The 14,666-nt window shown below is 53.9% G+C and overlaps 1 protein-coding gene across 6 annotated transcripts in view; it reads left to right on the top strand.

Annotated features, from left to right (window-relative positions):
• Positions 1-14,666, top strand: part of LOC139263112 (mitotic deacetylase-associated SANT domain protein-like) — a 121,246-nt gene that overhangs the window by 69,273 nt on the left and 37,307 nt on the right. For all 6 annotated transcript variants that reach the window (XM_070878663.1, XM_070878664.1, XM_070878667.1 and 3 more), the window contains exons 5-7: positions 6,983-7,049; positions 8,287-8,429; positions 13,954-14,057. In XM_070878663.1, the coding sequence (XP_070734764.1) occupies positions 6,983-7,049; positions 8,287-8,429; positions 13,954-14,057 (314 nt within the window). The remainder of the gene's footprint in view (positions 1-6,982; positions 7,050-8,286; positions 8,430-13,953; positions 14,058-14,666) is intronic.

Below are 14,666 nucleotides of genomic sequence, written 5' to 3' on the forward strand. Positions count from 1 at the left end.
TTTCTTTTTCCTCTACACCCCTTCAGTGTGTTGATGTGGTTGTTGACCCCTCTGCTAAGGGAAACAGTCCTTCCTATCCACTCAATCCAGGCCCCTCATAATTTTATACACCTCAATAAGGTCTCCCCTCAGCCTCCTCTGTTTCAAAGCAAACAAACTCAGCCTATCCAATCTTTCCTCATAGCTAAAATTCTCCAGCCCAGGCAACATCCTGGTAAATCTCTGTGCCCTCTCTCGTGCAAGTTGTTGTTGTAAGCCAAGCGCAGTCTATATAAGGCATGTGAGTAACGTTCCCGTGGCGGCACAATAACAAGAAAGGTTGCGCACGGGCCGCTCACCGGCTCCGACACTGTAAATACCGCTCACCGGCTCCGACACTGTAAATACCACTCACCGGCTCCGACACTGTAAACACCACTCACCGGCTCCGACACTGTAAATACCGCTCACCGGCTCCGACACTGTAAATACCACTCACCGGCTCCGACACTGTAAACACCACTCACCGGCTCCGACACTGTAAATACCGCTCACCGGCTCCGACACTGTAAATACCGTTCACCGGCTCCGACACTGTAAATACCACTCACCGGCTCCGACACTGTAAATACCGTTCACCGGCTCCGACACTGTAAATACCGCTCACCGGCTCCGACACTGTAAATACCACTCACCGGCTCCGACACTGTAAACACCACTCACCGGCTCCGACACTGTAAATACCACTCACCGACTCCGACACTGTAAATACCACTCACCGGCTCCGACACTGTAAATACCACTCACCGACTCCGACACTGTAAATACCACTCACCGGCTCCGACACTGTAAATACCACTCACCGGCTCCGACACTGTAAATACCACTCACCGACTCCGACACTGTAACACCACTCACCGGCTCCGACACTGTAAATACCGCTCACCGACTCCGACACTGTAAATACCACTCACCGGCTCCGACACTGTAAATACCACTCACCGACTCCGACACTGTAAACACCACTCACCGACTCCGACACTGTAAATACCACTCACCGGCTCCGACACTGTAAATACCACTCACCGGCTCCGACACTGTAAACACTGTTCACCGGCTCCGACACTGTAAATACCACTCACCGACTCCGACACTGTAAATACCGCTCACCGACTCCGACACTGTAAATACCGCTCACCGACTCCGACACTGTAAATACCACTCACCGGCTCCGACACTGTAAATACCACTCACCGGCTCCGACACTGTAAATACCACTCACCGGCTCCGACACTGTAAATACCGTTCACCGGCTCCGACACTGTAAACACCACTCACCGGCTCCGACACTGTAAATACCACTCACCGGCTCCGACACTGTAAATACCGTTCACCGGCTCCGACACTGTAAACACCACTCACCGGCTCCGACACTGTAAATACCACTCACCGGCTCCGACACTGTAAACACCACTCACCGGCTCCGACACTGTAAATACCGTTCACCGGCTCCGACACTGTAAACACCACTCACCGGCTCCGACACTGTAAACACCACTCACCGGCTCCGACACTGTAAACACCACTCACCGGCTCCGACACTGTAAATACCGTTCACCGGCTCCGACACTGTAAACACTGTTCACCGGCTCCGACACTGTAAATACCGTTCACCGGCTCCGACACTGTAAACACCACTCACCGACTCCGACACTGTAAATACCACTCACCGGCTCCGACACTGTAAATACCGTTCACCGGCTCCGACACTGTAAATACCACTCACCGGCTCCGACACTGTAAACACCACTCACCGGCTCCGACACTGTAAACACCACTCACCGACTCCGACACTGTAAATACCACTCACCGGCTCCGACACTGTAAATACCGTTCACCGGCTCCGACACTGTAAATACCACTCACCGGCTCCGACACTGTAAACACCGTTCACCGGCTCCGACACTGTAAATACCACTCACCGGCTCCGACACTGTAAATACCACTCACCGGCTCCGACACTGTAAATACCACTCACCGGCTCCGACACTGTAAACACCACTCACCGGCTCCGACACTGTAAACACTGTTCACCGGCTCCGACACTGTAAATACCACTCACCGGCTCCGACACTGTAAACACTGTTCACCGGCTCCGACACTGTAAATACCGCTCACCGGCTCCGACACTGTAAATACCACTCACCGGCTCCGACACTGTAAATACCACTCACCGACTCCGACACTGTAAATACCGCTCACCGGCTCCGACACTGTAAATACCACTCACCGACTCCGACACTGTAACACCACTCACCGGCTCCGACACTGTAAACACTGTTCACCGGCTCCGACACTGTAAATACCACTCACCGACTCCGACACTGTAACACCACTCACCGGCTCCGACACTGTAAATACCGCTCACCGGCTCCGACACTGTAAATACCACTCACCGGCTCCGACACTGTAAACACCACTCACCGACTCCGACACTGTAAATACCACTCACCGACTCCGACACTGTAAACACTGTTCACCGGCTCCGACACTGTAAACACCACTCACCGGCTCCGACACTGTAAATACCACTCACCGGCTCCGACACTGTAAACACCACTCACCGGCTCCGACACTGTAAATACCACTCACCGGCTCCGACACTGTAAATACCACTCACCGGCTCCGACACTGTAAACACTGTTCACCGGCTCCGACACTGTAAACACTGTTCACCGGCTCCGACACTGTAAATACCGTTCACCGGCTCCGACACAGTAAATACCGTTCACCGGCTCCGACACTGTAAATACCGCTCATCGGCTCCGACACTGTAAACACCACTCACCGGCTCCGACACTGTAAATACCGCTCATCGGCTCCGACACTGTAAACACCGCTCACCGACTCCGACACTGTAAACACTGTTCACCGGCTCCGACACTGTAAATACCACTCACCGACTCCGACACTGTAAACACTGTTCACCGGCTCCGACACTGTAAATACCACTCACCGGCTCCGACACTGTAAATACCGCTCACCGACTCCGACACTGTAAACACTGTTCACCGGCTCCGACACTGTAAATACCACTCACCGGCTCCGACACTGTAAATACCACTCACCGACTCCGACACTGTAAACACCACTCACCGGCTCCGACACTGTAAATACCACTCACCGGCTCCGACACTGTAAACACTGTTCACCGGCTCCGACACTGTAAATACCACTCACCGGCTCCGACACTGTAACACCACTCACCGGCTCCGACACTGTAAATACCACTCACCGGCTCCGACACTGTAAATACCGCTCACCGACTCCGACACTGTAAACACTGTTCACCGGCTCCGACACTGTAAATACCACTCACCGGCTCCGACACTGTAAATACCGCTCACCGACTCCGACACTGTAAATACCGCTCACCGGCTCCGACACTGTAAACACTGTTCACCGGCTCCGACACTGTAAATACCACTCACCGGCTCCGACACTGTAAACACTGTTCACCGGCTCCGACACTGTAAATACCACTCACCGGCTCCGACACTGTAAATACCACTCACCGGCTCCGACACTGTAACACCACTCACCGGCTCCGACACTGTAAATACCACTCACCGGCTCCGACACTGTAACACCACTCACCGGCTCCGACACTGTAAATACCACTCACCGGCTCCGACACTGTAACACCACTCACCGGCTCCGACACTGTAACACCACTCACCGGCTCCGACACTGTAAACACCACTCACCGACTCCGACACGGTAAATACCACTCACCGACTCCGACACTGTAAACACCACTCACCGACTCCGACACTGTAAACACCACTCACCGACTCCGACACTGTAAATACCACTCACCGACTCCGACACTGTAAACACTGTTCACCGGCTCCGACACTGTAAATACCACTCACCGACTCCGACACTGTAAACACCACTCACCGGCTCCGACACGGTAAATACCACTCACCGGCTCCGACACTGTAAACACCACTCACCGGCTCCGACACTGTAACACCACTCACCGGCTCCGACACTGTAAATACCACTCACCGGCTCCGACACTGTAAATACCACTCACCGGCTCCGACACTGTAAACACCACTCACCGGCTCCGACACTGTAAACACCACTCACCGGCTCCGACACTGTAAATACCACTCACCGGCTCCGACACTGTAAACACTGTTCACCGGCTCCGACACTGTAAATACCACTCACCGGCTCCGACACTGTAAATACCACTCACCGGCTCCGACACTGTAAACACCACTCACCGGCTCCGACACTGTAACACCACTCACCGGCTCCGACACTGTAAACACCACTCACCGGCTCCGACACTGTAAATACCACTCACCGACTCCGACACTGTAAACACTGTTCACCGGCTCCGACACTGTAAATACCACTCACCGACTCCGACACTGTAAACACTGTTCACCGGCTCCGACACTGTAAATACCACTCACCGACTCCGACACTGTAAATACCACTCACCGGCTCCGACACTGTAAACACCACTCACCGGCTCCGACACTGTAAATACCACTCACCGGCTCCGACACTGTAAATACCGTTCACCGGCTCCGACACTGTAAACACCACTCACCGACTCCGACACTGTAAATACCACTCACCGACTCCGACACTGTAAACACTGTTCACCGGCTCCGACACTGTAAATACCACTCACCGGCTCTGACACTGTAAATACCACTCACCGACTCCGACACGGTAAATACCACTCACCGACTCCGACACGGTAAATACCACTCACCGGCTCCGACACGGTAAATACCACTCACCGACTCTGACACTGTAACACCACTCACCGGCTCCGACACTGTAAACACTGTTCACCGGCTCCGACACTGTAAATACCGTTCACCGGCTCCGACACTGTAAATACCACTCACCGACTCCGACACAGTAAATACCACTCACCGGCTCCGACACTGTAAATACCGCTCATCGGCTCCGACACTGTAAATACCGCTCACCGACTCCGACACTGTAAACACTGTTCACCGGCTCCGACACTGTAAATACCACTCACCGGCTCCGACACTGTAAATACCGCTCACCGACTCCGACACTGTAAATACCACTCACCGGCTCCGACACTGTAAATACCGCTCACCGACTCCGACACTGTAAACACTGTTCACCGGCTCCGACACTGTAAATACCACTCACCGGCTCCGACACTGTAAATACCGCTCACCGACTCCGACACTGTAAACACTGTTCACCGGCTCCGACACTGTAAATACCACTCACCGGCTCCGACACTGTAAATACCGCTCACCGACTCCGACACTGTAAACACCACTCACCGGCTCCGACACTGTAAATACCACTCACCGGCTCCGACACTGTAAACACCACTCACCGGCTCCGACACTGTAAATACCACTCACCGGCTCCGACACTGTAACACCACTCACCGACTCCGACACGGTAAATACCACTCACCGGCTCCGACACGGTAAATACCACTCACCGACTCCGACACTGTAAATACCACTCACCGGCTCCGACACTGTAAATACCGCTCACCGACTCCGACACTGTAAACACTGTTCACCGGCTCCGACACTGTAAATACCACTCACCGGCTCCGACACTGTAAATACCGCTCACCGACTCCGACACTGTAAACACTGTTCACCGGCTCCGACACTGTAAATACCACTCACCGGCTCCGACACTGTAACACCACTCACCGACTCCAACACGGTAAATACCACTCACCGGCTCCGACACGGTAAATACCACTCACCGACTCTGACACTGTAACACCACTCACCGGCTCCGACACTGTAACACCACTCACCGACTCCGACACGGTAAATACCACTCACCGGCTCCGACACGGTAAATACCGTTCACCGACTCCGACACGGTAAATACCACTCACCGGCTCCGACACTGTAACACCACTCACCGACTCCAACACGGTAAATACCACTCACCGGCTCCGACACGGTAAATACCACTCACCGACTCCGACACTGTAAATACCACTCACCGACTCCGACACTGTAAATACCACTCACCGACTCCGACACTGTAAATACCACTCACCGACTCCGACACTGTAAATACCACTCACCGGCTCCGACACGGTAAATACCACTCACCGACTCCGACACTGTAAATACCACTCACCGGCTCCGACACTGTAAATACCACTCACCGGCTCCGACACTGTAACACCGCTCACCGGCTCCGACACTGTAAATACCGTTCACCGGCTCCGACACTGTAAATACCACTCACCGGCTCCGACACGGTAAACACCGCTCACCGACTCCGACACTGTAAATACCGTTCACCGACTCCGACACTGTAAATACCACTCACCGGCTCCGACACTGTAAATACCACTCACCGGCTCCGACACGGTAAACACCGTTCACCGGCTCCGACACGGTAAACACCGCTCACCGACTCCGACACGGTAAACACCGCTCACCGGCTGCGACACGGTAAACACCGCTCACCGGCTCCGACACGGTAAACACTGCTCACCGGCTCCGTCACGGTAAACACCACTCACTGGCTCCGACACGGTAAACACCACTCACCGGCTCTAACACGGTAAACACCGCTCACATGCTCTGACATGGCAAACACCGCTCACCGGCTCCGACACTATAAACACCGCTCACCAGCTCCGACACAGTAAACACCACTCACTGGCTCCGACACGGTAAACACCGCTCACCGGCTCTAACACGGTAAACACCGCTCACATGCTCTGACATGGCAAACACCGCTCACCGGCTCCGACACGGTAAACACCGCTCACCGGCTCCGACACGGTAAACACCGCTCACGCGCAGAGCAAAGTGCGGCTCAGGGGGAACACTGGTTGTGAGGTTTAGTACGAAGCTCCCGCCGGCTGTTGAAGAGCCGCCAGTCTCCAGCTCTGGCCCTTTAACGTGACGTTTGTAACGTTTTCTCTGTTTTCCAGACAGTGCTGATACCCCTCCGCCGGTTCTCTCCCTCATGAACGAGGCCACCCCGGCCAGCATTGAACCGTAAGTAGCCATAAACCATGCCTCCTTCTCTTGGTTAGACACAGACAGGGGTCCCTGCCGAAATAAAAACAGAGAATGCTGGAAATCTCAGCGGGTCAGGCAGCATCTGTGGGAAGAGAAACAGAGTTAACGTTTCGGGTATGTGACCCTTCATCAGAGCTGGAAAAGTCCGAGATGTAACAGATTCTTAAGGACGTGCCGGAGCAGGGAAAGGGGGAAGGGAGGGAAGAACAAAAGGGAAGGTCTGTGATAGGGTGGAAGGAAGGAGAGATTAAAGAGACAAAGGGGGTGGTGGGCCGAATTGAGATGGTAATGGCAGAAGTTAGGGAACAAAAGATGAGTCTAGCTAGGGTGTGAGCGGCAGAATCATCACCTGCTGCCCTGGGAAACCGAGAGGAGGGGGGGGGGGTTAAAAATAAAAAGGAGGAAAGGGAACAAAAAACTGGGCAGAAGTTGTGGTGTGAAATTGTTGAACTGGCCTGTGATGGTGACAGGATTTGATCATTTCTCTCTATTTCTTCTGCTGGGGGAGTCCAGAACACGGGGGCATAGCCTTAAAACTAGTGCCAGGCCATTCAGGGGTGAGGTCAGGAAGCCCTACTTCACACAAAGGGTGGTGGGAATCTGGAACTCTCTTCCCCCCCGCCCCCCACCCCCCCCAAAAAGGATGTGGATGTTGGGGGGGTCAGTAGGAGCTTTCTAGACTGAGAGCGATAGGTTTTTGTTGGGGAAGGGTATTGAGGGATATGGAGTAAGGGCAGGTTGATGGATTTGAGGCACAGATCAGCCATGAAAGTCTTCAGGCCGTGGGGATAGGGGGCAGTCTGTGGGGAGGGCGAGTGATGCGGGGGGTGTCGGGGAGGGTGGGGGGTGAGGTGGGGTGGGGGGTGTGTGGGGTGGGTGGGGGTTGAGAGAGGGGTGGTGTAGTGGGGTGAGAAGGGGCATGGAGGGGGTGTGGGTACGCGGGGGGGTGGTGCGGATGGGGGGTGCAGAGGGATTGGGGGAGAGGGGTGCGGGGTCAGGGGGTGGAGTGGGCTTGCGGGGGAGGGTCGGAGGAGGGGGGATGGTGCGGGGTGGTGAGGGAGAGTAGGTTGTAGGGACTGTGGGTGCAGTTGGTGGGGTGAGGGGGTGGGGGGGTGCAGATTGGTGGATTGTGGGTGCGGTCGGTAGGGAGGGTCTCACTACCTTACAGCCTCTCCCGTCTCTCCCTCCCCCCCCCCCCCCCCTCCCCCCTCAGGCGGATTAACATCGGAGCCCAGTTCCAGGCGGTGATACCCTGGCTGCGTGACCGGTCCCTGGCAGCGTTAGATGCCAACCACGCTGACCTGGTGTTCAAGCCCAGGGAGGGCCAGAAAACCAATCGGCTTAACCAGCAGAGAGGTGAGAATATGTGTTGAAACAATGTCTATTGAATGGCTGCATATCGTGAGGCCACAAGTTACGGTCAGGATGGAGATGATTGGGTAATTCCCCCACTGATTGGGACCGCACTGCTGTCTGGGAGCTGTAATGTATTTGCTTCATGTGTTCCTTGCTTAAGAATTCACAGCAACACATCGCTATTAAGAACTAGTAATCACACGACACATTACCAGTTCATCCACCAGGCTCACAACCACCTGCCTCATCGTGGATCCCCCGAACCCAACTGGCTGGGGTTTTATTGAGTCTTCTGCATATCACGTGACTGGCTAAGCCACTCCTAACTCAACAGCTCTACAACTATTTAAATTAAACTGTAAAGCTGAGTTCCCCCTTATTAAAGGGGCACTAAAACCAACAAATTAACCAATAGAACTTTGTGAACCATAAACTGTCAAATTAAAATTTGGTTGCCGGGGGTGATAATGCACTCCAGTCCCTCCGGCGCCCACCTCTCGCGGAAGGCCGCGAGCGTACCGGTGGACACCGCGTGCTCCATCTCCAGGGACAACCTGGCCTGGATGTAACCGCGGAAGAGAGGCAGGCAGTTGGGCTGAACAACTACTCAACAGCTCTACAAACCTGTAAGCATACTCACAGGTCTTTACATTACAGGATTGATTTTACACACGTAAACTCTCCTCCACTCACTGCGTTTTGTTGGAGAAATTATCCTGCTTTTATCGGGAGGCATTGCTGCAGTTTTGTTCACGGGTTCTGTTGCTGTATTTCGGAGAGAGGCTGTTTAAATAGACTCTGCCTGCTGAGTAAATAGACTGAGCAGTGCTCTGTTTAAAGACTCTCTGTGGAGTAGGTTTTGTTTTTGGTAAAATAGACTGTTTGCTGTGAGTCCCGCCCTGCCTCCAGCTCATTGGCTGATACAGTGGTGACAATACTCTCAGCTCATGTATTCTGGGGAATGATGCCATCCTGTGATCGATAAGTAGCTAACTGTGATGTTGGGCCTGGGTAATAATGCCACAGTGAGTTCCGGCAATGCATCAGTAATATCAGGGCCACACAGGTCATAAAAGTCGCACCTATTGTGATTCGTGCCAAGTCTCTCTCACCTATCACCCCTGCGCTCGCTGACCTACATTGGTTCCTGGTCTGGCAACACCTTGATTTTAAAATTCTAATCCTCATTTTCAAATCCCTCCATGACCCCTGCCCCTCCCTATCTCTGTAACCTCCTCCAGCCCTACACCCCTCCCTATTTCTGTAAGCTCCTTCAGCTCTACACCACTCCCTATCTCTGTAACCTCCTCCAGCCCCTACACCCCTCCCTATCTCTGTAACCTCCTCCAGCCCCTACACCCCTCCCTATCTTTGTAATCTGCTCCAGCCCCTACACCACTCTCTATCTCTGTACCCCTCCAGCCCTACACCCCTCCCTATATCTGTAACCTCTGCAGTGGTAGTTTAACATCTGTAGTGGGGAAAATGCTTGAAGCTATCAATAAGGAAGAAATAAAGGGACATCTAGATAGGAATAGTGCAATCAAGCAGACGCAACATGGATTCATGAAGGGGAAATCATGTTTAACTAATTTACTGGAATTCTTTGAGGATATAACGAGCATGGTGGATAGAGGTATACCGATGGATGTGGTGCATTTAGATTTCCAAAAGGCATTCGATAAGGTGCCACACAAAAGGTTACTGCAGAAGATAAATGTACACGGAGTCAGAGGAAATGTATTAGCATGGATAGAGAATTGGCTGGCAAACAGAAAGCAGAGAGTCGGGATAAATGAGTCCTTTTCGGGTTGGAAATCGGTGGTTAGTGGTGTGCCACAGGGATCGTTGCTGGGACCACAAACTGTTTACAATATACATAGATGACCTGGAAGAGGGGATAGAGTGTAGTGTAACAAAATTTGCAAATGACACAAAGATTAGTGGGAAAGCGGGTTGTGTAGAGGACACAGAGAGGCTGCAAAGAGATTTAGATAGGTTAAGCGAATGGGCTAAGGTTTGGCAGATGGAATACAATGTCGGAAAATGTGAGGTCATCCACCTTGGAAAAAAAACAATAAAAGGGAATATTATTTGAATGGGGAGAAATTACAACATGCTGCGGTGCAGAGGGACCTGGGTGTCCTTGTGCATGAATCCCAAAAAGTTAGTTTGCAGGTGCAGCAGGTAATCAGGAAGGCGAATGGAATGTTGGCCTTCATTGCGAGAGGGATGGAGTACAAAAGTAGGGAGGTCCTGCTGCAACTGTACAGGGTATTGGTGAGGCCGCACCTGGAGTACTGCATGCAGTTTTGGTCACCTTACTTAAGGAAGGATATACTAGCTATGGAGGGGGTACAGAGACGATTCACTAGGCTGATACCGGAGATGAGGGGGTTACCTTATGATGATAGATTGAGTAGACTGGGTCTTTACTCGTTGGAGTTCAGAAGGATGAGGGGTGATCTTAGAGAAACATTTAAAATAATGAAAGGGATAAACAAGATAGAGGCAGAGAGATTGTTTCCACTGGTCAGGGAGACTAGAACTAGGGGGCACAGCCTCAAAATACGGGGGAGCCAATTTAAAACCGAGTTGAGAAGGAATTTCTTCTCCCAGAGGGTTGTGAATCTGTGGAATTCTCTGCCCAGGGAAGCAGTTGAGGCTAGCTCATTGAATGTATTCAAGTCACAGATAGATAGATTTTTAACCAATAAGGGAATTAAGGGTTACGGGGAGCGGGCGGGTAAGTGGAGCTGAGTCCACGACCAGATCAGCCATGATCTTGTTGAATGGCGGAGCAGGCTCAAGGGGCTAGGTGGCCTACTCCTGTTCCTAATTCTTATGTTCTTATGTTCTAGCCCTACACCCCTCCCTATCTCTGTAACCTCCTCCAGCCCCTACACCCCTCCCTATCTTTGTAACCTCCTCCAGCCCCTACACCCCTCCCTATCTTTGTAACCTCCTCCAGCCTCTACACCTTTCCCGATCTCTGTGTAACCCCCTCCAGCCCTACAACCCTCCCTATCTCTGTAATTTCCTCCAGTTCCACAACTCTCCGAGATCTCTGTGCTTCTCAAATTTCACATCCCCTGATTATAATCGCTCCACCATTGGCAGCCGTGCCTTCAGCTGCCTGGGCCCCAAGCTCTGGAACTCCCTCCCTAAACCTCCTTTTAAGATGCTCCTTGAAGCCTACCTCTTTGACCAGGCTTTTGGTCACTTGTCCTACGATTTCTTTGTGACTCGGTGTCACATTTATTGTCTGATTACACTCCTGTGAAGCGCCTTGGGACCTCGTACTATGTTAAAGAGGCTATATAAATGCAAGTTGTTGTTGTTCAAATTCCAATCTGTGCTGACCATGATGTTCCCAACAGGAGCAGCAGCAGGCGGGGGGGGGCAGTATTACAGTGGCCCCAGCAATAGGCTCAGGCAGGGTGGGGGGGGGGGGGTGTTACAGTGGCCCCAGCAATAGGCTAGGGCAGGGTGGGGGGTGGGGGGGGAGTATTACAGTGGCCCCAGCAATAGGCTCGGGCAGGGTGGGGGAGGGGGGGGGGGGGAGTATTATAATGGCCCCAGCAATAGGCTCGGGCAGGGTGGAGGAGTATTACAGTGGCCCCAGCAATAGGCCCGGGCAGGGTGGGGGAGTATTACAGTGGCCCCAGCAATAGGCTCGGGCAGGGTGGAGGAGTATTACAGTGGCCCCAGCAATAGGCTCGGGCAGGGTGGAGGAGTATTACAGTGGCCCCAGCAATAGGCCCGGGCAGGGTGGGGGAGTATTACAGTGGCCCCAGCAATAGGCTCGGGCAGGATGGGGGGGCTGTTACAGTGGCCCCAGCAATAGGCTCGGGCAGGGTGGGGGGGGTGTTACAGTGGCCCCAGCAATAGGCTCGGGCAGGGTGGGGGGGGTGTTACAGTGGCCCCAGCAATAGGCTCGGGCAGGGTGGGGGAGTATTACAGTGGCCCCAGCAATAGGCTCGGGCAGGGTGGGGGGGGTGTTACAGTGGCCCCAGCAATAGGCTCGGGCAGGGTGGGGGAGTATTACAGTGGCCCCAGCAATAGGCTCGGGCAGGGTGGGGGGGGTGTTACAGTGGCCCCAGCAATAGGCTCGGGCAGCCGCTGGGGCAGGGTGGGGGGGTGGGGGGAGTATTATAGTGGCCCCAGCAATAGGCCCGGGCAGGGTGGGGGAGTATTACAGTGGCCCCAGCAATAGGCTCGGGCAGGGTGGGGGGGTGGGGGGATTATTACAGTGGCCTCAGCAATAGGCTCGGGCAGGGTGGGGGGGTGTTACAGTGGCCCCAGCAATAGGCCCGGGCAGGGTGGGGGGGGTGTTACAGTGGCCCCAGCAATAGGCCCGGGCAGGGGTGGGGGGAGTATTACAGTGGCCCCAGCAATAGGCTCAGGCAGGGTGGGGGAGTGTTACAGTGGCCCCAGCAATAGGCTCGGGCAGGGTGGGGGGGTGGGGGGAGTATTATAGTGGCCCCAGCAATAGGCCCGGGCAGGGTGGGGGAGTATTACAGTGGCCCCAGCAATAGGCTCGGGCAGGGTGGGGGGGTGGGGGGAGTATTATAGTGGCCCCAGCAATAGGCCCGGGCAGGGTGGGGGAGTATTACAGTGGCCCCAGCAATAGGCTCGGGCAGGGTGGGGGGATGGGGGGATTATTACAGTGGCCTCAGCAATAGGCTCGGGCAGGGTGGGGGGGTGTTACAGTGGCCCCAGCAATAGGCCCGGGCAGGGTGGGGGGGGTGTTACAGTGGCCCCAGCAATAGGCCCGGGCAGGGGTGGGGGGAGTATTACAGTGGCCCCAGCAATAGGCTTGGGCAGGGGTGGGGGGAGTATTACAGTGGCCCCAGCAATAGGCTCGGGCAGGGTGGGGGAGTGTTACAGTGGCCCCAGCAATAGGCTCGGGCAGGGTGGAGGGGGTGTTACAGTGGCCCCAGCAATAGGCCCGGGCAGGGTGGGGGGGGTGTTACAGTGGCCCCAGCAATAGGCCCGGGCAGGGGTGGGGGGAGTATTACAGTGGCCCCAGCAATAGGCCCGGGCAGGGGTGGGGGGAGTATTACAGTGGCCCCAGCAATAGGCTTGGGCAGGGGTGGGGGGGATGTTACAGTGGACCCAGCAATAGGCCCAGGCAGAGTGGTGGGAGTATTACAGTGGCCCCAGCAATAGGCCCGGGCAGGGTGGTGGGAATATTACAGTGGCCCCAGCAATAGGCTCGGGCAGGGGTGGGGTTGAGGAGAGGTAGGTTCCTTGCTCCTGATCGATGTGCAGTGTCTCCTGCTGGGAAGTATATGAGCGAGGCGAGGAATGGGCTGTGCTTTGATGCCCCTGTGGTAGAATAGCCCACTGCCATCCGCTGTCGGGCCTCACTAACCTCCGGTGACCTGCAGGGTGTTCCGTGCCTGACGGGCTTACTCCAGCAAAGATTCATCATCCTCAGGAGAGGGGTGGGAGGAGAGCAGACCTGAGCCCCCAGGCACAGTGTACCTGACTCATGCCCTTGTTCACTTTGCCCCTGTAGTGGAGAGCCTGATGACACTGGCCTGTTCCAACGTTTTACCAGGAGGAGGCACTAACCAGGAACTCACCTTACACTGTCTGCACGCGTCAAAGGGAAACATATTGGTAAGCAATCCAATGTCTCCAAACGTATCTGTACGTGTGTGTGTGTGTGTGTACATCCTGTTTGTGGCCTGTCCCCTTGTACAGATGTGTACATGGATACTGCATGTGTGAAATATATACTGTGTATATACTTTACATATTATGTCTGTATATAAGAACATAAGAAATAGGAACAGGAGTAGGCCATTTGGCCTTTCGAGCCTGTTCCGCCATTCAATAAGATCATGGCTGATCTGATCATGGACTCAGAGAATCATAGAAATTTACAGCACGCAGTACTCCAGCTGTGACCTAACTAGTGTTTTATACAGTTCAAGCATAACCCCCTTGCTCTTGTATTCCATGCCTCGGCTAATAAAGGCAAGTATTCCATATGCCTTCTGAACCACCTTATCTACCTGGCCTGCTATCTTCAGGGATCTGTGAACATGTTCCTCTACACTATTCAGTGTCTTACCATTTAATGTGTATTCCCTTGCCTTGTTAGCCCTCCCCAAATGCATTACCTCACACTTCTCAGGATTGAATTCCATTTGCCACTATTCTGCCCACCTGACCAGTTCATTGATATCTTCCTGCAGTCCGCAGCTTTCTTCTTCATTATCAACC

The sequence above is a fragment of the Pristiophorus japonicus genome, chromosome 4 (genome assembly GCF_044704955.1).
Source record: "Pristiophorus japonicus isolate sPriJap1 chromosome 4, sPriJap1.hap1, whole genome shotgun sequence".
In the NCBI taxonomy this organism is placed as follows: Eukaryota; Metazoa; Chordata; class Chondrichthyes; family Pristiophoridae; genus Pristiophorus; species Pristiophorus japonicus.